This window comes from Drosophila simulans, chromosome 2R (genome assembly GCF_016746395.2).
Source record: "Drosophila simulans strain w501 chromosome 2R, Prin_Dsim_3.1, whole genome shotgun sequence".
NCBI lineage: Eukaryota > Metazoa > Arthropoda > Insecta > Diptera > Drosophilidae > Drosophila > Drosophila simulans.
Genome location: NC_052521.2, coordinates 2,428,470 through 2,452,787, shown reverse-complemented (window position 1 = coordinate 2,452,787; position 24,318 = coordinate 2,428,470). Strand labels below are relative to the sequence as shown.

Genomic DNA, 24,318 nt, shown 5'->3' with positions numbered 1-24,318 from the left:
AACTACAGAGTACAACGACGAACCAACAGGAACTGATGAAGCAACACTCATTGAATACTATTCAGAAATCTCAGATTTCGAGAAGGATACAGACGAGGCAGAACATACTGAATTACATTTTTTAGAGTAGAACTCTCTGCGTTACCCTACTTCCAATCTAAAGCAGGTAATGAAGAGATGATCAACATTCTGATAGACACCGGATCCAACCAAGATTAGCTAAGAAACCAATCAAAAACAACCAACCCTTTATCGTTAACTCTGTGGGCGGAAAAATTCTTATAACAGACCATACAATCGCCAATCCGTTCGACCGCGAAAGGGGTATATTTCAATACAGAATAAAAAAAGAATTAAAATAAAACAGAAAACCTCACGCGAAGTCAACAAATTAGATACTCAAGTAGAACACGCTACAGAAACTCAAAAGAAACATTTAAGAACTATTTGCTCAAACTTTAAAAATCTTTTTGGAGACCCGGACGAAAAACTGACATACACAACAAGAGTAGAAGCCACTATAAGGAGTACAAACGAGAGCCCAATATACTCAATACACTACCCGTACCCAGAGGCTCTTAGACCAGAAGTAGAACAACAAATACAAGAGCTACTCACAAACGACATAATTAGACCCTCACGATCTCCATACAATTCCCCAATATGGATTGTCCAAAAGAAAAATGAACGCATCAGGACAGGGAAGCACAGAATGGTAATTGACTATAGGAAATTGAACATGGTTACTATTCCAGACAGATACCCCATACAGAATAAGTTTTTCTCAGTCATTGACCTCAAAAGCGGCTTTCACCAAATTCCACTAAGGAAATCCGATATCGAAAAAACGGCATTCTCAGGTAACCAGGGTGTAAGGGTGATGGGGTTGCTGGTCCTGGAAATTTCCTAGTTTGCTGAAAATTGAACACTCGGAGAAAAGCGAACACTTGACTTTGTAAATGCGCGGGCGCGACCGGGCGTACGTTTACTGATCGTGGTAGTTATTTCACACTAAAGCTTATTCTAATGAGTTGGGTTCTCCCAAGCGCAGCGGAGACTCCTCGGAGACTCTGTGGTGAAGAGCGGGAGAGCGTAAAAGGGAGTGGAGAACGTAAGAGGGAGCGAAGAGCGGGTGACAGTCCAAACCCCGTAACTCGAACATTCCGCCCCCCTTGCAATCACTGGGGTTGCAACATAGCCATCCTACGGCAAGCTGCAGGCACCGGACACGATCCACCCAAACACGGTCTTTTGAGCGACCGGCATTCCCTCGTCGAAGGTCAGGAATCCGGATTGGATAACCTTAGGATAAATGTCTGCTCCTAAGACCATGGATACGGTAGCAGGCCGATGGAACCCGTCATCCGCCAGCATGATGTCCCTGTACTTGGACACTACGGTGTCGCTCAATGCCCGGACAGGTGTACGGATCCGCACCCTGGGCTCGATCTTGAGCACGACCTCGAGCTTCGTGTTCGCGTCGATCCTGGAGCGAATCGTCGTCGTGCAGACCTTCTCGTCGCCAACATTGGTCATCGAAAGCTTAAAGGCTGACGCCAACGAAGCGTCGATGCAGCTCATGGGGCTGCACGGATCGATAAGTGCTGCGGTCTCGAAGGTCTTCGTCCCGGTCTCCAACTTGACCAGCGCTGTGGGAAGGATGTTCACGCTGTGGCGTTGCAGCAGGGACGAGAGCGATGGGCCTGGCGTCGTCGATTCCGGTCGTCGTGGCGGTGAACTCCTACGCTGAGTTGGCGGATTGTGCCGGCGGGAACGTTGGGACGAGGCCGAAGCTGCTTGCCGGGTTGGCACCGGTTGGCGACGCGAGCGCGCTCGCGACCGCGACAACGAGCTAACCTGCTCGTGCATGTGGAGCAGCGTGTGGTGGGATCGGTCGCACTTCTTGCAACGATCACCGCTTCGGCAGTCTCCTGTGGAATGCTCGTGAGCGAGGCAATTGGCGCAGTATTGGTTAATGAGGACTGCTCGCAAACGCTTTTCAGCGCTGAGCTTTAGGAACCTCGCGCACTTCCGAAGAGGATGGATACCGCGGCAGACTCGGCATCGGTAGGATTGAATACCTCGGGTACGTCTGCTCTCCACGGCACGAGCACTGCGTGCGTTTTGTTGACGAGGAGCCATGCTGCGCGTAGTCGAATGTCGAAAGGAGATCGAAAACGAAATGAAAAATAACGGATGATTAGTGATAGTGAACTACAACTAAGGACGAGAGGAGCGCCTATTATTGTGGAGATTCGGAAGACTCCGTCGGCAAAAGCACCACTTTTGCCACTGGACGTTTAATAACTCCACGTGCAGTACGGATGTTTACTACACGGACGTTGCCGTCAGCTCCTGGGAAAACCGACTCAATTCTGCCGAGCCGCCACTCATTAGAGGGCAAGTTGTCGTCCTTGATGACGACCATGTCATCGATGCGTAGATTTTTGGACGGGGCCTGCCATTTAGAACGCTTGTGGAGTTCTTTGAGGTACTCTTCTTTCCATCGCACACGGAACTGCTGATGGAGAGCCTTCAAATGCTGCCACCGATTAAGAAGGGATTTCGTTTCCCCCTTTACTTCGGGTTCCACCGTGGACATAAGGGGTCCCCCGACAAGGAAATGCCCTGGCGTCAGAGCCAGCAAGTCTGTCGGATCTTCAGACATAGGAGAGAGCGGCCTGGAGTTAAGGCACGCTTCTATTTTTGCCAAGAGCGTGGAGAGCTCTTCGAACGTGTATTTTCGTGTGGCCGTGCATTTGTAAAATAGCGTCTTGAAGCTTTTTACGCCTGCTTCCCAAAGGCCTCCCATATGGGGTGCTCCCGGAGGAATAAATTGCCATTGCATCTCTTGATGAATATAGGCATTCGTTACCGACTCTTTTACGGCTTGAAGGAAATCGCGGGAAAGCAGGGTGGCAGCGCCAACAAAGGTTTTGCCATTGTCTGACTGGACTTGACGTGGACACCCTCTTCTGGATACAAAGCGAGAGAAAGCGGCAAGAAACTTCTCGGTCGTTAAGTCAGATGTAGGCTCTAAGTGGATGGCCTTGGTGGAGAAACAAACAAAAACTAACACATACCCCTTTGTAATAAGACATGCTCTTCCCGTATAGTTCTTTATATCGAACGGACCGGCGTAATCCATGCCAATATACGTGAATGGTCGGGAGAACGATGCTCTTTCTTTGGGCAGGACACCCATCAGTTGGCTTTGCAAGCGCTTTTTGTGGATCACACATACTTTGCACGAATTTACCACTGCTTTCATCAGGTTCTTGATTCTCGGAATCCAGTATTTCGACCGGATGAGGCGCACCATTAACTGGTTACCACCATGGAGATGCGTGAAATTCGCAAGGAGGCGAGAAAGCAGGCAGTTATACGGAAGAATCACTGGATGGCGTTCATTGTATTGAAGGCTTTCGGAAGCCGCCACACGGCCGCATGCCCTGATCAGTCCTTGCGGATCTAGAAACGGGTTCATGCTTAGGATGGCACTTGAACTTGGCACTGGACGCTTTTCACTTAGGCAGTGATATTCCACAGGGAATTCTTTGCGCTGAGTTTTCGAAATTAGGAACCGCTCGGCGGCGGCGATTTCAGTGGCCAGTAGATGCACATCAGATGGAGATGTCTGCTTCCTGCACCGCTGAATGAAGCGATAAACATAAGCAAGGACTCGTAGAGCTTTCTCTAGCTTGGAGAAACGTGCCAACAACTCTTCAGAAGGAGCTTTCGCGAGATGGACTTTTAGAGCACGCTTCTCCAGGTCGGTCACCGGAGCGTTGACCTGAGTTGGCCATTGGTTGCGTGGATTTTGCAACCAAGTCGGTCCGTGCCACCATAACTGGCTATCGGCTAGATCTTGGAGGGAAACTCCTCTACTTGCCAGGTCTGCTGGATTATGCTCAGATTGAACATGAGACCAATTCTCTGTTTTTGTGGCCTGGGCGATCTTCGTCACCCTATTGGCTACAAATGTGGTCCACTGGCATGCTGGCTTGCTTAACCATGCAAGCACTATCGTGGAGTCCGTCCAACAGTAAAGTTCGGAGTTAGTCGTAGGCATCTGCGGAATGATGGCTGCAGTCATTTCGGAAAGCAATAACGCTCCGCACAGCTCCAATCTTGGGAGCGAAACCGTTTTGACTGGTGCTACCAGGGTTTTCGCGGTCAGGAGTTGCACCATAATGGTGCTGCCCACTTCTACGCGGACATATATGGCCGCCCCGTAAGCCTTTTGCGACGCATCGCAAAAGCCATGATGCTCGACCTTGAAATCTGGACGAAACGATAGCCAGCGTGGAATGCGTATCTGCTCTAACACTGAATAACTTTGAAGAAAATTCAGCCATCGCTGACAAAGCTCATTTGGAATGTTTTCGTCCCACCCAAGTTCCTGCAGCCAAATCTCCTGCATGAAAATTTTGGCTCGAACGATAAACGGCGCTAACCAGCCGGCAGGGTCGAACAATTTGGCAATTTGGGACAGGACTTGGCGTTTTGTAAAGGACGTTTCGATAGCCAAGTCTGGCGGGACGAAGAAGAATTCGTCGGAGGTTGCTTTCCAGCGAATACCGAGGGTTTTGGCAGTACTTTCTGCATCGATCTCGAGAAAATCAGTATTTAAAAGATGGTTGCTCTGAATGGCCGCTAAAACTTCCTTTTGGTTGGAGGTCCATTTCCTCAATGGAAATCCGGCAGAATTCAGAGCGTCTCGGAGCTCTTGCACCATGAGCTGAGCTTCTTCCGTGGAGTCCGCTCCGGCTAAAACATCATCCACATACATGAAATTTCGAAGGACATTGCTAGCTTTTGGATGGCTGAGTTCTACGTCAGCTGCTAGCTGCTGCAGTACTCGGATCGCCAGGAAAGGCGCGCAATTGACTCCAAAGGTTACTGTTTTCAGTTCGAAATCTCTGATTTCCCCTCTATTGTTACGGAAAAGTATTCGCTGGAATGGAGTGTGTCTCGGATCTACCCAGATCTGCCGATACATTTTCTCGATATCGGCGTTGAACACGTATCGGAAATAGCGCCACTTCAGAATTTGAATGGTCAAGTCGGACTGTAAGACAGGGCCAGCATGAAGGATATCATTTAAACTGGTACCATTCGATGTTGGGCTGGAGGCATTGAATACTACACGGAGTTTAGTAGTTACGCTCTCCGGTTTTAAGACGGCGTGATGTGGCATATAATAGGCGTTGCAATCATGCGTAGGAAGAACTTGTCGCATGTGCTTTAAGTCGAGATATTCCTGGATCACCGAATCGTATCTCGCTTTCAAGGCCTCATCTCTTTTTAGACGCTGCTCATTTCTTAAGAACTGAGCCAACGCGAAAGACCTAGAATGCCCTAGCCCGGAACCGATATGTTCTGGGTCGCGAAAAGGCACAGTAACGACATATTCGCCGCACTCGTTTCTCGTGGTCGTTTGAAGGAAATTCTTCTCGCACATGGAATCGGATTCTTTTACCAACTTTGTTGGGGTATCCTCCACCTCCCAAAATTTTGTGAGGAGTTTGTCCAGTGAATTATCGTACGCGTGGGAGATCTGTGTCGAAAAAGAGGAAATTCTGCTTTGGGCTGAGGCTGAGACTGGCCCAGTTAGTACCCAGCCGAAAATGGTCTCTTGCCCCAAGAGAGAGCCACAGATGTTGGTTTTTGCTCCACTCAGAAGCACCGAAGGCAGGATGTCGGCTCCGATAAGTACATCTATTTGTGCGCTCTCAAAGAACTTTGGATCCGCCAATGGAAAATCGGGAAGATCCCGAAGGAAATTTTGCGGAATTGGGTAGGAAGGCAGATTTCCGGCTAGTTGAGGGAGGACATAGGCCGTCGTCTCCAACTGCAACGCGGGCCTAGTCGGAGATCGGATGGTGGAACTGCAGAGCTTCTTGGACTGAGCAGCTACTGTTTGGTTTAAGCCCGAGACTTGGGCTTGAACCACCTGGAATGGTAATCTAATTAGATTGAACAGTCGCTCGGTTATGAATGTCGCTTCTGATCCGGAGTCGATCAGGGCGCGTGCCTTAAAGTTAGTGCCAAGATGGGAGATATTGATTATGGCAGTGCCAAGAAGGATAGCTCTTGAGCCCGTGGCGAAATAATTTTGAACACCGGCTTGCTCATTTGGAACGAAATTGGCCTGATTAGCGGAAATTGGCCTTGCAGGATTTGAAGGGCTTGAATTGCTGGAACAGAGGTTGTTTCGGTGCAACAACGTGTGATGCCGGCCACGGCAAGTAAAACAATTTTGAGTGCTTTTGCACTCACGAAGCTGATGTCCCGTTGCGAAGCAGTTTAAGCATAACTGCTTCCGTTTAATGTAGGCTGACCGGTCGTCAACCGACATTTGGAGAAACCGCGGACATACACGGACAGGATGGTTCTCCTTGTTGCACAAGTCGCAACTTTTCAATTTTGGAGCCACTTTCGCCTCGTAGGAATTTAATTTTCTAGAGGGCCCACTTGAGTTTATCGCTTTGGAATGCGACTGACTCGGTACGGACGGTCTCACATCATCCATTGCTTCTAGGGTTCGATGACGTTCTGTGAGGAAGGTGTTCAGCTCTCCCCATGTCGGGATGTCGGCTTTCTTATGTAGCGACTGCTCCCATAAGGAGAGAGTTATCTTCGGGAGCTTGGATGAGCACAGATATACCAGCAGGCAGTCCCAGTTCTCAGTGTTGATGCCTGACAGTTCTAAGGAAGTCAAGCAACCTTGAACAGTACTTTGCAGTACCTTCAAGGCCGCCCCAGATTCCTGTGGTATCGACTGCACATTAAACAGTATTTTCAATTGACTGTTTACCAACAATCGTTTATTTTCGAAACGCTCTATCAGGTTTTCCCACGCAGAGCGGAAACCCTCGTTGGTGAGAGGCGAAATCGAAACTATGGCATGCGCGTCGCCACTTGTTTTGGCATTTAAATGGAATAACTTTTCAACCGGAGTCAGCCGTGGATTATTGATATAAATGGCTGTGAAAAGATCCCGGAAAGTCGGCCAGCGAAGATAGTCGCCTGTGAAAACTTCTGTATCGCATGGAGGCAACCGACAGCCAGAGGAAATGTAGGCCTGGGGCGCAGCGTTCGCGGTTGGGATGGACTGAGAAGTGCCCTGCTCGATTTTATCAACGAGCTGGGCAACACACCTTTCATAGACTGAATAGCAATAATTGTATTTAGCCCTGAGAATAGGCATGTTGCTTACTGCCGCTTCGCCTGCTGACACAAGGCACTCTGAGCAGAGATCGTATTCCTTTTCAACCTTGTCCCATAGGGTTCGGACTTGGTCGCGACGGACGCCAAGCATCGTGACAGTTGGAGCTGCGGATTCCGGAGTGTTGATCTGAGCCTCAAATTCGCTTAAGCGGTCAGAAACCGAAATGAATTTGGCTAGCGCTAGATCTGAAGCAGCCATATTTTTAGCTATGCGCTGTACTGTGGCTTTGGATGGAGTAGCACAGTCGTCGGAAATCTGCGCAGGCGTTCTCACCGAAATGCTTGGGATTCTTGGACTCTTGGGCCCTTGTGGTGAAAAAATAGACCTGGGCTTGTCAGCGGACAATTTCTTCTTATCGTCCCCGATGGGCATAATCGAAGGACTACGAAATGGAAGGGAAGCGGTTTTGGAGCCCTGTCACACTTTTGAAAAAGTGGACAGATTCCTCAGGCTGCACTTAATAATTTAAGTGGTGTAAAATTTACGAAGTGGAAACGTCGTAGTTTAGACTGATCGGACAGGTGACTCGGAGTGAACAGCGAATTGTATAAATGACCTGTGATTTACGGTAATTGGGTCCACCTTATTTATGGTTGGAACCCTTGGAAATTGGAACACGGTGAGATAAAACGTTTATTAGAAGGAAGAAAATTTTATTCTTTTATTTACAACTGGAAACGGAGAAAATGGAATGACTGGAATTGAAGTCTTTTCTCCGCGCTGTAAATACTTCTAAAACAACCACAAACTAATATCCCACCACAAACTAAAATGTTTAATTTAATTTAAAATGTATTTATTGTTCGGAAATTAATTTGTAAATTTACGGAAAAACATTGATGGAAAATAAAACGCCTTTTCCGCGTCGGCACTTGGAATAAATTTTATTTGTGGTATGGACTTGCCGACGGGAAACAATCAAAACTTAGGTAAACTTTGGTTATACGCCTTTTCCGCGTCGGCACTTGGGAAACAGGCAATGTAAACTTTGGTACACTTTGGTTAAAGGGAATGCAGATAATCTGCGCAATGTATGTAATGTAATATGTGTGATGTATATGGAGATGTGTGCGTATATGTATTTATATGGAGAAGTATGCGTATATGTATTTATATGGAGATGTAATGCATGCAATGTATATGGGTAAATGGCGGGTAAATATTTAATTAATATTTTACTTTGAATGGCCAGAGGGTATGTGTTGTTTATTGTTGTATTTGAATGTATAGCGAATTGTGTTAAGCGGACTGCGGAGTTGAAGCAAAAAATGTGCGAAATTTGCGAAAAGAATTTGGCTTGCGTTGGACACAGTGAAAACGAGAATAGAATTTTTGCCACTTTTGGCAGAGTGTTGGACTTTAGGAATTTTCACTGAACTTGGCACAAATTAATTTCACTTTCTTCACATTTGGAATTTTTTCATTTTTTGGACTGAATGAATATTTAAATATATTCGGAAAATTGGGACTTAGAAATTTAGAACGGTGTAATATGGCGGCGCCCGTGAGAATGGATAAGTACTTTTCTTTAATTGCCTTTTGTCGGATAAATCCGTTTGATTTGACAATAAATCTCAGCAAATTGAACGAAATTGGATTTTCGAACCTTTTGCTGCAGACCGGCAATTAAAGGGGATGGAAGTTTCGTACTTATCTTATAAGTTGCTCGCTGGTGGACAAACTTGAAAAATCCAGGATATCCGGCTCGAAGGACCAAAATGTAAGGGTGATGGGGTTGCTGGTCCTGGAAATTTCCTAGTTTGCTGAAAATTGAACACTCGGAGAAAAGCGAACACTTGACTTTGTAAATGCGCGGGCGCGACCGGGCGTACGTTTACTGATCGTGGTAGTTATTTCACACTAAAGCTTATTCTAATGAGTTGGGTTCTCCCAAGCGCAGCGGAGACTCCTCGGAGACTCTGTGGTGAAGAGCGGGAGAGCGTAAAAGGGAGTGGAGAACGTAAGAGGGAGCGAAGAGCGGGTGACAGTCCAAACCCCGTAACTCGAACACAGGGAAAATACGAGTTTTTGTTTGGCCTCAAAAACGCTCCTTCAATTTTTCAACGGACGCTGGATAATATCCTTAGAGAACATATAGGAATTAGGTGTTTCGTATACATCGATGACATCATCATCTTTACCAAAAAAAAGACAAATTGACAAATGCGAATTCTTCAAAAAAGAAGTGGAATTCTTAGGGTTTTTAGTAACCGATACTGGAATAAAAAAGAATCTTGAAAAAGTTAGGGCTATCGTAGAATTTCCCGAGCCAAAACCCTCAAAGATCTTCGTTTCTTTTTAGGACTCTCAGGGTTTTAACGTCGCTTTATCAAAGATTATGCGAAACTCGCCCTTTTAAGAGGGGAAGAGGGTCGAGGCCGTATTTCAAGAAATGCCTCAAACAGAACGCTAATCTACCTGGACAAAAACGCTAGGGAAGCATTACATTTTTTTTTTCATGTTTTGCTTATTTATTGAATCTTCCCTTTTACTTAAAAGACTAACAATAAGTTCTCAAATCTTATTCTAAACTAACTAAATATCATTTTATGAAATGATTCGTGCTGTGTGGCCTAACAAATTTAACGCTGGGCTGGTTGGTCGTTCCGGTGCAGTCGGCTTTGGCTGCATACTCGAATAAGTTTTCTTGCAAGAGGATTTGGATGTGAGGCTAGTTTTTCATTGTATTTTACTTTCTTCTCTGCTATCGTCTCAATGACAAGTTTTATTTGTAAGTCTTTGTGTATATTCTCGTTCCGAAGATACCACGGAGCTCCAGTAATGATTCCCAGAATCCTAGACTGCGCTCGCTGTACTATGTCGATGTTGCTTCTCGATGCGTTGCCCCACAGCTCGGAGCCATAGGTCCATTTGGGTTTTAAAACGGAGTTATATAAGAGGACTGTGTGCTCCAAGCTTAGGGGAGAGCGAACGTCTATAAGCCATAAGCCAGTGTAGATCCCTTGCTTTTAGTCTGAAGTGCGTCGTCTTGGCCTCTATGTGTTTCCGCCAGGTGAGCCGCTTGTCAAGATTAATACCTAAGTATGTTACGTTATCGGCTTGTGGCATGCGAGTGTGATTCATTACCAAGGGCGGGCAGGTTTGTTTGTTTAGTAAATGTTACCTGTTTGCACTTTTCTTCATTTACTCGTATGCGCCAATTTGCAAGCTACACAAGTTAGATGGCGTGCTAGTTGCATCGTAGCTTTTACTGGGCATCTGGATCGACTTAGTATTGCAGTGTCATCAGCGAATGTGGATATCGTTAGCTGGTAGTTTGTTGGTATTGTGTATAGGGTGTATAGAAGTGGACCTTTTCTGTAATTAGTGTCAATATTAAATTTCTGTCGGTCTTCATTTATTTTATCTATTTTCTTCTCTTTAATTTTTTGAGTGTCTAATATTGGATGCCCAGCGTATAAGAAAATTTGAGCTGGTCCAGTAGTGTCATGTTTAATTTTTTGGTTGTATGTGTAGAGGATTGTTTCTATCTTCCTTAATTTGACTTATTCATCATCAGATGAATTGATTATACGAATTTTTTCATTTATGGTTTTGTGTAATCTTTTTACGTCTGCTACCCCGTTTTTTGCTGTATTGAGCTGTAATTTGATTTCTTCTTCTTCAAGCCATCGCTTGAAAGCTAAACTGGAGAAAGCTCCGTCTCTGTCTGCCTTTAGTAATTTGGGTTTACCTAATTGATTAAAAATGCGCATTAATGCGTCTCTGCATTCTATCCAATCCTTAGTTTTAATTTGCTCAAGTGTAGCGAATTTAGAATAAATATCAATGCAACTGATGTAATGTTTTCCCTCAGTTGAATAAATATTAACTACAATTTTTTCTCTGCAATGTTCCGGTTTAGGTGTTATTTTTAAAGGCATTTTGGTGTTTATATGTTCTGTTTTAGCCAAATTGCCTATGTTGCATTTATTTGGAAAGAAGTGGTTTTCTTTAAATAATTTTGTAATTTTCTGAATACCAGGGTGTAAAAGTTTTTCATGTGATTGAAGTATGATTTCGTCACAGAATCCACGTGATGGATATACATTTCTATGTGTGCTCTTTGAATAATTTCAAAATCTACATCGCTCTCAATATAAATGGTAATGTTTGTATGGATAAAGTGATCGAGTAAAATTTGTTTGGTCTTTTCAAGTGTTATTACATCATATTGAATTGTGGTAATGGAGTTACCGAATATTATTGAATGCTCTACTTTATTTTTATCGGATTGAATAAAGATTATTTGTTTTTTAAAATAATTTATTGGTTTTTCTTGTTTAAATGAATAAAGTTGCTATTGTCTTCTTCTGCACTATGTTGAGTAGCTTCACATAAAACCCAAAAAAAAACCGAAGAGAGCTTAAGGACCCTTGCAAAATACTTAAACGAAAACAACAAAAACTTATCAACTGAAAAGTAGCAAGGGCCTTCAAGTCATTATAAAGGATATAGAGCCTGAAGTAACAAAATGATGAGGGTTTGAAGGCAAGAACCGTCTTCAACATTCTGAACAAAGACATAAAACTACAACCACTCTTCAAAGTTGAGCTGGAACCGACACTAAAGCCATCAAAAATGAAGTGCACCCAATCTACAAGCTACAGTTTCTTCTGCATCGTAGAATTACACACACAAACGCAAAGGCCCAGTGTAATGCACGAACTGTCAAGAATATGGCCATACAACAGCATACTGCATTGCGTCCAGTTTGTGCCATCTGTGGGGAGCTCATAAAAGTAATCCTAATACTAAAAAGTGCGGAAACTGTGGCGGTAAGCACAGAAAACTATAGAGGCTGTCCAATATACAAAGACCTCAAAAGCCGGCTTCACCCCCGAGTAACGCCTGTACGCCTCCATAACGCACAGAATACACTTAAACCCTCAGAAATAAACCCAGAAGTAAACGCAAAGAGATCCTCATTTGGCCCGGAGATCACCTCACAAAATGTGACATTCGCAAACGTCCTAAAATCGGGAATTACTAAACCTAGCACTACGACAACCACTCTACATACTGTCCAAATTGATTCGACACCGAATCCTCGATTACCGACGCAGCAACACAGCAATATTGAAACCATGATGCATTCTTTGCAGCAGCATATGATTGAATTCATGTCCTTCATGCGGATTACCATGCAAGACCTCATGCGCAACTAAAATCTCCTCATTGAGATGCTAATATCACAACGTTCCAAATAATCAATGCTTGCCCAACGAATATCATTGTGGAACACCAACTGCGTTTTACGGTATAAACTTGAAATATCTCAATTGCTTCATGACAATCAAATTGACGTCATGCTACTGTCGAAACAACATCTCACTGCTAAATATATCTTCCAAATAAGCGGCTTTTTGTTTTACGGAACAAATCATTTAGACGGAAAAGCACATGGCGGAACCGGTATCCTGATTAGAAATCGCATCAAACACCACCATTATAGCGAGTTTGCAACTAATTATAGGCAGGCCACATCTATAAACATGCAACAAGGAAGCGGCAATCTTACCCTCGCAGCGGTATACTGTCCCCCACGTTATTATGTATCCGAACAACAATTTCTAGACTTCTTCAACACTCTAGGGGACCATTTCATTGTCGCAGGTGACTACAACGCCAAACACACCAACTGGGGGTGGGTGTCACCGATAAAGGAAAACAGTTGTTTAACGCCATCATAAATGTACATAGAAAGCTTGACTACGTCTCTTCAGACAGACCCGAACAAAATTCCTGATTTCGATTTTGCAATCACCAAAAACATCCCTTAAAACCTCATCAGTGCCGAATCTCTACCGGATCTATCATCTGACCACTCGCCAGTCCTCTTAATACTGAACGCCCTCCAATGCCCTGAGACTACAGAGCAGACTAGCAGATTAACATCAAAAATAACAAGCTGGATCAAGTACAGAAAATGTATAAGCTCACATATCGCGTTAAATCAAAGGCTTAACTTTGATGCTGATATTGAATCCGCAACAAATACTTTCGAGAGTGTCTCAGCTGCAGCTGCCCGCATCTCTACACCAAACATTGAGAGTGCACCTCGCAGCCCTAGGATGACAAACCTTGCCATCGAGCGGCTCGATCTTGAAAACCACGGATGCGACGGGAGTGGCAAGTCCATAGATCGCAATTAGCAAGCAAAGACTAATAAATGCTTCACGTAAACTCTCCAATGCAGTCAGGCAAGAAGAGAAAATGGCCCAACGTCGCTATATAGAACAAGCATCAAGCAGTAAAAACTCACTATGGAAAGCCCATCCCAGTTTAACTACCCCGGCAGAAACTATTTCACCTTTTAGAACCATCGCAGGTGGATGGGCCCGAAGCGATAAAGAGAGAGCTACCACATTCGCAAGGCACCTTCAACATGTGTTCAAGCCGAACCCTGCTACATGTTCGTTCGTTTGTACGCAACTAAACACCAAATGAGCCAATCGAATTTCGAGCCAACGAAATAGCAAAAATTATGAATGATCAACTAAATCCGAAAAAGTCCCTAGGATGTGATTTAATAACTCCAAAGATGATTATTGAACTTCCATACTGTGCTATATGCACTATATCCCTGCTCTTTAACGCTATCACTAACCTTAGGTACTTTCCAGAGAGATGGAAAAAGTCGATCATAGTAATGAAACCAAAGGCAGGAAAGGACCTTTCAGTTTCTTCATCATACAGGCCTATAAGCCTATTGACTTGTCTTTCGAAACTCTTCGAAAAATGTCTGATGACCCGGATCACCCCCTACATCAGTTCGGCTTTCGAGAGAAACATGGAACCATTAAACAAGTCAATCGAATAACATCAAAAATACGAATTGTTTTCGAAAAACACGAATATTGCACAGGAATATTTCTGGATGTCTCCCAGGCTTTTGACAAGGTCTGGCTAGATGGTTTAATGTTTGAAATCAAAGCAATGCTTCCCCAAAACACCCTCAAACTCTTGGAGTCGTATCTCTACAATAGAGCCTTTGCTGTGAGATGTAACTCTGATATGTCCAATGACCACGCTATAAACGCTGGAGTTCCCCAAGGCAGCGTACTAGGACCTACGCTATACGTCCTTTATACAGCAGATATACCCACAAGCAGACTGCTAACGACTTCTAAATTTTCTGACGACACAGCAATTTCAAGTCGATCCAAATGTCCTCTACAAGCAACAACTCAACTCTCTCGTCACTTAGTGGCTGTGGAGAAGTGGATATCTGATTGGCGAATCAAAATAAACGAACAAAAATGTAAGAAAGTAACATTCTCACTCAACCGATAAGACTGCCCTTCGATCATATTGAACAACACTGTACTCCCGAATGCAAACGAAGTTGCTAATCTTGGAGTACACCTCGACCGAAAGCTCACCTGGCGTAGGCACATCGAAGCCAAAAGAACACATCTGAAGCTTAAGACTAGTAGTCTCCATTGGCTTATCAACTCACGGTCAACCCTCTTTCTTGACCACAGGGTCTTACTCTACAATTCTGTATTAAAACCAATTTGGCTCCCAACTATAGGAAAGTGACATCAGTAGCAACATTGATATCATGCAAAGGGCTCAGTCCAAGATACTGAGAACAAGCACTGGGGCACCATGGTATATCCGAAACGAAAATATCCAAAGAGACCTTAACATCATATCTGTCAGAGAGGAAATAACTCAACAAAAACAAAATTACATGAGCAAATTAACTTCACATCCTAACCATCTTGCGAGAAGTTTAACGCGGGTTTGCGACCGATCCCGTCTTCGATGCAACGGCCTTCCGACTCAACACTGATTATTAGGTCCGTTCTTCAAGAATACAGTTCAAAAGACTTTTGAAAACAGTACATACTTAAGATTTGTTAACTTATTGTTAGTCTCATAATTTCTGAGAAGACGAATAAATAAAGTTAAAAAAAAAAATTAATTATTACTAGTCAATATTTCGTTTTTCTAGCTCACATAGCAACATAACCGGCCAACACATACATATAGCACACAGTTATCATTAAACCGGCCAACTCACATGGCACACAGTTATCATTAAACCGGCCAAGTAGCTGATCACTCTCGAGATCCCAACTCATCTACGACAAATAGCGAACCACATAACTTGGGCACCCATATGTGCAGAGAGCTGGACTATCCAAAAATGATCTAGAAGTTTACATTTTCTTATTCAAAGTCACAGCCCTCACTGGCTCGACCTGGGCCATCTTTATGATCACCTTGATCATCTTCAAACTCTCTGGCACTCCCTAACTCAGGAATTTTTCGAAAAATGCATGGGAATATTTATATGTGCGATTATTATTCAAAGCATTAAGTTTATGCCGATCACACTTTAATGTTTCAACTACCAAGAATGGACCTTTAAATTTGACATCTAATTTAGTTTGATGACGCTCTTCATTCTTAAGTAGTACGTAGTTTTTCTGTCAAATGTAATTTTATCGTAATTGGCATTATTTTCCATGTTAAGTTTTGCCATTGCTCTTAATACTGGGACATCAACAGCAGTAACTTTTTCCTCAACAGGTTCAAGATCAAATGGTCTTGAGTAACTCTAATGGGCTAACTTTAGTCACCCTGTTGGGCATGCAATTAAGAGCCAAGTGAACCTCACCCAAAGCGGACGGCTAAGACCCCTGGCCTGTTTCAGCTACAGTTAACAATGATTTGAGTGTACTCATAACACGCTCCTCCTTGACCATTGGCACGACTAGTTGCAATTAAGTGAAGATATATTTTTCGACTCTACGGCTATTGATCCTGATCAATAATGTATACTTATATGGTGAAAAGCGTTCTTCTGCCTGTTATGTATATACATTTCAACAAATCTAGTATGGCTTTTTACTCTACGAGTAACGGGTATAAAAATATTCCATCGTATCTATAAACATGTATACTTCAATGATTACCAAAGCGAATTGCATTTAATTACCTTTATTATTGCAAAATTATTATAATTGTAAATGCACAAGTTTGGTTGCGTACGATTTTATTAACCAAAAGTACAGCTAATTTTAAATGGGGAATATTAAATTTTTTTTAATATTTGCTTATAAGTTTCGTTAGTTGATAATATTAATTATATTTATTTATTTATTTTTAGTGTGCAACTATTAATTAATATGAAGTTTTCGAATTTCCGAAACAAGGAAAAATCTATCCTTCGTTGTATTAGTTTTTTTTTATTGAGAAAAGAGATGTACATTTTTCAAATTTAGAAAAGTCCCACATACCCCACACAAAATACTAAAATTATACGTATTTTAAAAATTCGTTAGCTCTCAAATTTATGTCTTGCAGTAAGTAAAGTAACCTTTAATAGCAAGACATTTTTAAATTGGGTACCTTTCGTGTTATGGCATATTTGTAAATGTTGATTAGCTTAATCAATTAAACATCCAAGGAAGGTTTACCCCGCTAGTCTTGATAAATCACATTAAATTATGATATAACTGTATTTTTTTATATAATTATGCCTGTTGGTCATGCATAATTCTGTTCACAATTTGTTATCATCAATTAAATTTGGAAATAGTGACGCGATGTGTACATCTTAATTATGTATGCTTCTTAAAGATGTTATATTGATTATGACTAAACAAATCAAAAAATGCGTGTTTTGGTTTGATATAGATTTTTTTGGATTTAGATCTAAAAAAAAAGTTTTGCAACTTAAACAAATAAAACATAAACAAATGTACATAGTTTGATTTATTTTGGTAAACTTCTTTACTTTCTTTTATAGATCTTTAATATTTCGAGATTAATATCTCAATATAATACACGTTTCTTACATCAGGTAGTCTAATTATTAGGTACTTCTAAAATAAATAAAAAAATGTTATGCATATTACGAACATCACACATAGTTTTAGTTCCTATCTTTAGAAAATAATTAGGGCTTTTTTCATATTCACTGTAATGTGATATTTGTAAGAATCGGAGTTTGTCTCAATTCAGCATGATTTTGTGTTAAAACCCTAATCTGAATCTAAATAAACATAGAGAAATTACGAAAAAAAGTTATACTAATGGAGAAGTAGAGCAATTGTTTTACTATATACTCAAATTCTTAAAGCTTATAGCGCATTGTCTGGTTGTCGTTCCTTAAATTTTAAAGTTTCTTCGAAAATCAACGACTTCAGGGCATCTCGAGAAATGTCATCATTTTCCATATTAATTCGAAATGGCACTTCAGCGACAGGCTGTAAGAAAAATATAGTTATAATTTATAAAAACATTTAAACAGAGCACATCAACAAAATGAATGTTTTAAGTATTGGTCAATTGAGAAATCAGCTATGCATAACGGAGAACGCTTTCGGAGTTTTTTTTTAACTATAAGTTACCTTTTACCGACGATTAATACGTGTGCAAAGAAATGTAAATGTTACTGTGTAGCATTTAAGATCTCAATTTACTACATTTTACAATTCGGACAAGTTTAGTACAACTGATTAATTGAATTCATTAATAATAATATAAATTAATATTAATAATACATAATACATAATACATAATACATAATACATAATACATAATACATAATACATAATACATAATACATAATACATAATACATAATACATAATACATAATACATAATACATAATACATAATACATAATACATAATACATAATACATAATACATAATACATAATATATAATATATAATATATAATATATAATATATAATATATAATATATAATATATAATATATAATATATAATATATAATATATAATATATAATATATAATATATAATATATAATATATAATATATAATATATAATATATAATATATAATATATAATATATAATATATAATATATAATATATAATATATAATATATAATATATAATATATAATATATAATATATAATATATAATATATAATATATAATATATAATATATAATATATAATATATAATATATAATATATAATATATAATATATAATATATAATATATAATATATAATATATAATATATAATATATAATATATAATATATAATATATAATATATAATATATAATATATAATATATAATATATAATATATAATATATAATATATAATATATAATATATAATATATAATATATAATATATAATATATAATATATAATATATAATATATAATATATAATATATAATATATAATATATAATATATAATATATAATATATAATTATAAACGTTCTTATTGCAACCTACGCGGATGACACCGCGGTAATGGTCAAGAGTACAAACATAAGTGATGCAACCAGGGGCCTACAGGAATATGTGACGGCCTTCGAGAAATGGGCAACGGAATGGAATATCGGCATTAATTGCAGCAAATGTGCTTGTGTCACATTCACAAAAAGGCCTTTGAACTGCTCTGGAATTTCCATGCTCGGCTCCACACTTCGACACGAGACCTTCTACAAATACCTCGGGGTGATTTTGGACAGAGGACTAACGTTTCAAAGGCATACGACTATGATCAAGCAAGCAATACTTTCAAAGGCTGCAAAAATGTCGTGGCTCTTATCGCCGAGAAACAAACACTCATTGGCAAATAAAGTTCGCCTGTATAAATCCATCCTGGCCCCAATTTGGAAGTATGCGTTGCAAATATACGGAATTACGACCAGAACTAATCTGAATAAAATAAGATTTGCTCAAAGTAAAGTAGTTAGATCACTATGTAACTCCCCCTGGTACATGAGAACGACAGATATAGAAAGAGATCTTAATATTCCAAAGATAGGCGATGTATTGAGGAAAATTTTGGAAAAAAAAAATTTCGTAGCAATATGATGAACTAAAATAATAATTCAAAATGAACTCCCTGACTATTATAACTTTCAAGTTTTTTAAATTCGGTTGTTAAAATCGCCGCTCGAATTAGCTACCGTTTACATATTTATATTTATTTATTTTTATTTTATTTATATTATTTTATGTTAATTAATTATGTGTAATTTATGTAAAAATCGGTACCCAGGGAACACCACGGGGAGGTCATTACAATTGTAATGGGGTCCTATATTTATTAGACCTTTTTCTTCACACGCAAAAGTGCGCGCTTTTTTAAAAAGCCAACCAAATTCGATAGACCAATAAAAAAAATATGAAACTGAAAAACAACTGAATATAATGCGCATTTTAAATAATAAAAGTCATATGACTTAACAAATACACTAAATAATTAAAGCAAATACAACGGAAATTAAACATAAATTTTCCAAAAAAAAAGGCATTACATTGAGAAATAAATATTTCATATTTTATCGTATTAATGTTTAGACTGTGTCCCAGCTCTTATGCCTAGCTGTTAGCTAACATATCCGCGAACAAGCCACTAGGACTGAACGGGGTCCTTACAGCATCTTTAGCTGCACACCCGGTCCCTAAAGTAGCTGCCAACGACTATCCTCAGGTAGTCCGGGATCCCCATGCGGTTCATGGTTGCGAGGATTACGGGCCATCTGGCGGTCTTGAAAGCGTTCTTTACGTCCAGAGTAACTATTGCGCAGCATTTCTTCCGGCCCCCTAACCATCTATCAGCAGAAACAGCGGTCTTGGCGATGTTACTAACGGCCGAAAGAGCGTCCAGTGTGCTCTTTCCTTTCCGGAAGCCATATTGATGGCTTCCTAGGCCGTCGATGCTCTTGGTGATTGCCTCTATTCGTGTATACAGGATACTTTCGAACAGTTTTCCAACTATATCCAGTAGGCATAGAGGGCGGTAGCTGTTTGCAGCATGTGTTGGTCCCTTGCCTTTCGGCAACAGGACTAGATTCTGGCTTTTCCACATTGTTGAGAAGATTCCGTCTAGAAGGCATTGCTGGAATGTGGCCCTCAAGATGTCAGGTCTACCCAGCGCCACTGCTTTAATAACAGCTCCAGGAATACCATCTAGTCCAGGGGCTTTGTTGGGTTTGATGCGCTCGGCTGCCTCGGCGACTTCAAGTTCTGTGACGCACGGGAAAGCTTTGGAAATAGCTCCCCTACAATGTTAGCCAGGACCCTACAATGTTAGCTAAGCGTGGTCGCTTAGCGTTATGACGTCATGGACCATCAAGTTGTTGTTGTCCACTAGCCCTCTGCTGACAAAGGTAACGTCAATAAAGGACGTACCCCTATCGTTGTTAAACGTCGGCTTCCGTCCGTCGTTCAGCAGTATTAGGTCCAGCATTCCCATGGCGTATATCACAGCTCGGCCTCTGGTGTTGGATGCTCTGCTCCCCCATTCCGCTGCCCAGGCATTAAAATCGCCGGCAATGACCTTCGGGCTTCGCCCTCTCGTATGGTCCACGAGCGCCTGCAGAAACTCCTCGAACTGATCAGGGGTGTCGCTCGGCGGAGCATAGCAGCTGTACATGTTTTATCGCAGCAAGTTCCTGGACGTGGAGAGAGCTGCAACACTTGATAGCTGCTTCACCTGTCTCGTCTGTTTGTCCACTGCCAGTGACGTAGGGTTCGCTTAGGAGCATGATGTCTACATTGCACTCCACCGCAGTATGGGACAGCAGGCTCTGAGCTGCTGCGCAATGATTGACATTGAGCTGTACTACGCTTATATGGGTGGCTCTTGGCTTCTTTTAGGCTCGCTCTGTAGGTCGGGCACGCAAAGCTACCCGTCGGGTGGTTTCTGACCACCTCGCTGGTGCAGATCAGGCATTTTGGTGCTGCAACGCACACCTTTGCCCACGCTCACCGCATCTAATACAGCAGTCTACCCTGTCAGTGTTTTTGCAGGTTGCTGATCGATGACCGTAGCCCAGACACCTGTAGCATATCGTGGGTCGGACGTCCTGGGGAATGCGACACCTTGACCATCCAACGATTAAGGTGCCCTGTTTAAGGACTGCCATCGCATTGTTCGCGTTCAACAGCACTGAGGCTATCTGCGTCCCATTTGCTGTCGTAGCCTCGTCCAGTCCGCTGCACGATAGTGCTATTCTTTGCGCTCCCGTGCGCACAGAGACCAAGTCATTGAGCGCCGCTTCCAGATCGCTATTAAACTTGGTAACGCTTTCCGATGCTTTTCCCTCTACCTCAAGCAACAGCTCACCTTTCTGCGTTCTCCGGATTTTACGTACATGACTGCCCAGTTCGCTAAGGCTCGGGTCCGATCTTAGCTTCCGAAGCGTACGAAGCCTCTTTTTTACGATCAGTGCCCCAGGTTTTTTACGCAGGCGCATAGGCCTCACCTTGGTCCACTCTGCACCCGTGCTAGCATTCTTGGCGACCGATGCGTAGCTGCCTGGCTTGAACTCGTTAGGTCTGGATGTCGTCTTTTCTTCACCGTTGCCACCCGACGTAGGGTTGCTCGGCTTGGGCGCCTGGACTTTGGGCTCTTGCACCTTGGGTACCTGCGGTACCCTTTTTGGTATGCTTTTGTACCTCCGTCTGGGTAGCACTGCTCTTCAAGCGGTGCTCGCTAGTAGTACCTTCGTACAACTCTATCGCCCTGTTGTTAAGGGCTGAAAATTCAGAAGCTCTGCCCTTTGTCTCTTGTGTCACGTGCCGTTGGGCCTCGAATGCGGATAGCAGGATGTTGATCTTGCCATTCATCCTGGTGAGTATGCCCCTCAGGTCCTCATTCTGGAGAGCCGTGTTCAGGTCCGAAGACCGATGAGGGGATCCAGCTGGGGACTTCCCTTCCGTATTTTGCGATGGCACGGCGATGTGGTCCATCGTCTTCTGACTTGTCGCGGTCGTAGATGCTGTCGGAGCCAAGTTCTCCACCTCTACAGCATCGCTGCAGTCGCTAGTCAACGGCGGCTGGGGACCTGCGTGCTCACCCCTCGCCACCGCCGGAACCGAGATTATTTCACCATGAGTCGGGTTACCGACTCCTCTGGTGGGGGATCTCGAAAGTCGGGAGCTCCTCCTGAACGGGTCGTTGCGATCAGGGGGACTGCCCCCCAATGCGCTGTCCATCAACTAAAGGATGGCCTACAGTTACCTAGAGCCTCTGCTTAGGCACCAGCACGGTGAGAGGATGATATTTGGTCTGTCCGCGACCTTTGTGCCTTTTAAGAAATAGGCTTAACGACTGATGCGCTCCCAGTAACCAGTATCAATATTAAATTAAATTAAATTTCAACGGTTTAATTTTCAAGTTTAATTTTGAATTTCGCGCTATGATTTGTGAGGTAACGAGATGGATAGAAAATGTAGAACAGGGTACTTTTTTAAAATGTTTGATTGTAATTAAATGTTGGAACACAAAGAGGCAGACCTCAGTTGCAGCTTCATTAATTGAAGTACATGTACATGATTGTATATACATGAGTACATGTCGTTATTTGAGGCAATAAGAGAAGCCTTGTGGTAAAATCTCTTTTAAAGTATAAGTATCAATTTTTAACAAAGAAAACCAGGTATAGCCACGAATTCGTTGTCATAAACGTGCTAACATAATAATATAAAATGTCATTTAGCAGGGGAGCCAATTATGACTAATGTCATCTGTCTTGAGTATATTTCCACAGAGAATCAGTTTGCTGATTTTTTCACAAAGCCGCTGCCTGCTATAAAATTCATAGAACTTCGAAATGTTGGAACCAGATTTGCTGATACTAAATGAAATTTAATTAGTTTGTTCATATATTTTGTATGCTCTATTTTTAATTTAAATGTTTTTGTTAACATTAATTTAAGCAGTGATCTGATCGGATTTTCCCCGTATCCTTGCAGCGGAATGCTTGATCATTTTACAACTTCCAGAATGCACACCACCGACCGACATAAGAATAAGTGAATAATAATTTATAAATGCTATTTTTTAAGGGGAGTGTTGGAATATCCATATTTCCTTAACCATTGACCTTTGTAGATATCGGTTATGGTCACTCTATTATATTGCCTTCCGGCAATAATCTGTTTCCGTCTGTCTTGCGTTTTCATCTCTGCTATGTAAAGGGCGTGGTGAGTGGAGTTGAAAAGAATATATTAAAATACATCAAGTTATACACGTAAAACACACATAAATAGTGGTCTTATTATTGAGGGTTTAGTACCTTGGTTTTTAATAATTAGTTTTTGTAACACTAAAGATTGGGCACAGTGAAATTTAACCGTGCACTTAAATGTTTAGAAAGAAAAGACTAAAAACCGAAATTTTTAAATTTTTTTTATAAAGTCTGGGCTTTACATTTCTTAGGTGTGTCAACTCTTTATTAAACCAAGGAGGTTTGTAAGAGATTGAGGTATAATACATCAGAACACAGGAGTTAAAAATGTTTTAATTCCCGTATAATAAATATTTATGGCATTCGCCATTATGTTGCAGGAGTAAAGATCGGGCCAATTAAAGCCAGCTATAAGATTATTTAGTCTCAGAAATTGGCCTTGCGAAAACAATGATTTCGCTTGGCTGACTTCTCTGATTTCTCTTTTATTACAGTACCTACATATGTCGATTGTCACCTCGAAAGTAGGATTATATGGATCTTCAGGTTGAGTAAGAGGTGCTGCCCTGGACAGAAACGCACTTTTAGGACTTGTTGTAAGACATAGTTCCCATAACCGACCAAGAGAGTTACGAATTTAAATAACTTGCGACAGCGACAGGTCGAGCTAAAATTTATTGAAAACAACCGCTGGTTTTGGCAAAAGCAAAAATAAATTCAAAGCGCAGAGAAAACACGACCGTTCGATTTGACGTGAGAAGACAAATGGGTATACGTCCATTCCACACTCTCCAGCTTTACCTTGATTCAGAGCTTGAACAAGTAAGCGCTGGCAGCCACATATTCAGTATAAATTTAAAAAAAAATAATAGAAATGACAAAAAAAAAAATATTTAAATATTTTAAATTTAAGGGTTGTTAAAATAGGGTTTTACCAAAGACACTAGAATAACAAGATGCTTAACGCCATACGATTTTATGGCACGCGATTTTTTTTGCCGTGGCTCTAGAGGTGGCTCCAGGCTCTCTCGAGTTTTTGTTCGAGAGAGAAAGAGCGGAGAGCGCTACAGCAAACAGCTCTTTTCTACGCATACAGTGATAGCAGACAACTGAATGTGTGCATCCGTATGCTCATGCATTGTAAAGTTGCC

At 41.5% G+C, this 24,318-nt stretch overlaps 2 protein-coding genes and 1 pseudogene across 6 annotated transcripts in view; all 3 read right to left on the bottom strand.

Annotated features, from left to right (window-relative positions):
- Positions 1-947: 947 nt before the first annotated feature.
- On the bottom strand, positions 948-9,225 carry LOC120284401. 2 transcript variants are annotated; one of them, XM_039291937.1, is made up of 3 exons: positions 8,062-8,086; positions 2,049-2,143; positions 948-1,914 (listed from the first exon to the last, which is right to left on the bottom strand). In XM_039291937.1, exons 1-3 carry the CDS (start codon positions 8,069-8,071, stop codon positions 1,204-1,206), a joined length of 816 nt encoding a protein of 271 aa, XP_039147871.1. In that variant the 5' UTR covers positions 8,072-8,086; the 3' UTR covers positions 948-1,203. The 2 variants fall into 2 exon arrangements, with proteins under 2 accessions (XP_039147871.1, XP_039147870.1); XM_039291936.2 differs by lacking the exon at positions 8,062-8,086 and adding an exon at positions 8,885-9,225 and having other exon boundaries at positions 948-2,143.
- Positions 2,501-7,639, bottom strand: LOC123327080 (annotated as a pseudogene).
- A 7,726-nt stretch (positions 9,226-16,951) lies between the features above and the next one.
- LOC27208349 (mitogen-activated protein kinase ERK-A) overlaps positions 16,952-24,318 on the bottom strand; it is a 32,772-nt gene continuing 25,405 nt past the window's right edge. For all 4 annotated transcript variants that reach the window (XM_039291931.2, XM_039291933.2, XM_039291930.2 and 1 more), the window contains one exon: positions 16,952-17,460. In XM_039291931.2, the coding sequence (XP_039147865.1) occupies positions 17,335-17,460 (126 nt within the window). In that variant the 3' untranslated portion in view covers positions 16,952-17,334. The remainder of the gene's footprint in view (positions 17,461-24,318) is intronic.

What these genes read in the sequence shown, in the direction of transcription:
- LOC120284401 (XM_039291936.2), bottom strand. Translation starts at nt 2,142, where the DNA reads ATGGCTCCTCGTCAACAAAACGCACGCAGTGCTCGTGCCGTGGAGAGC.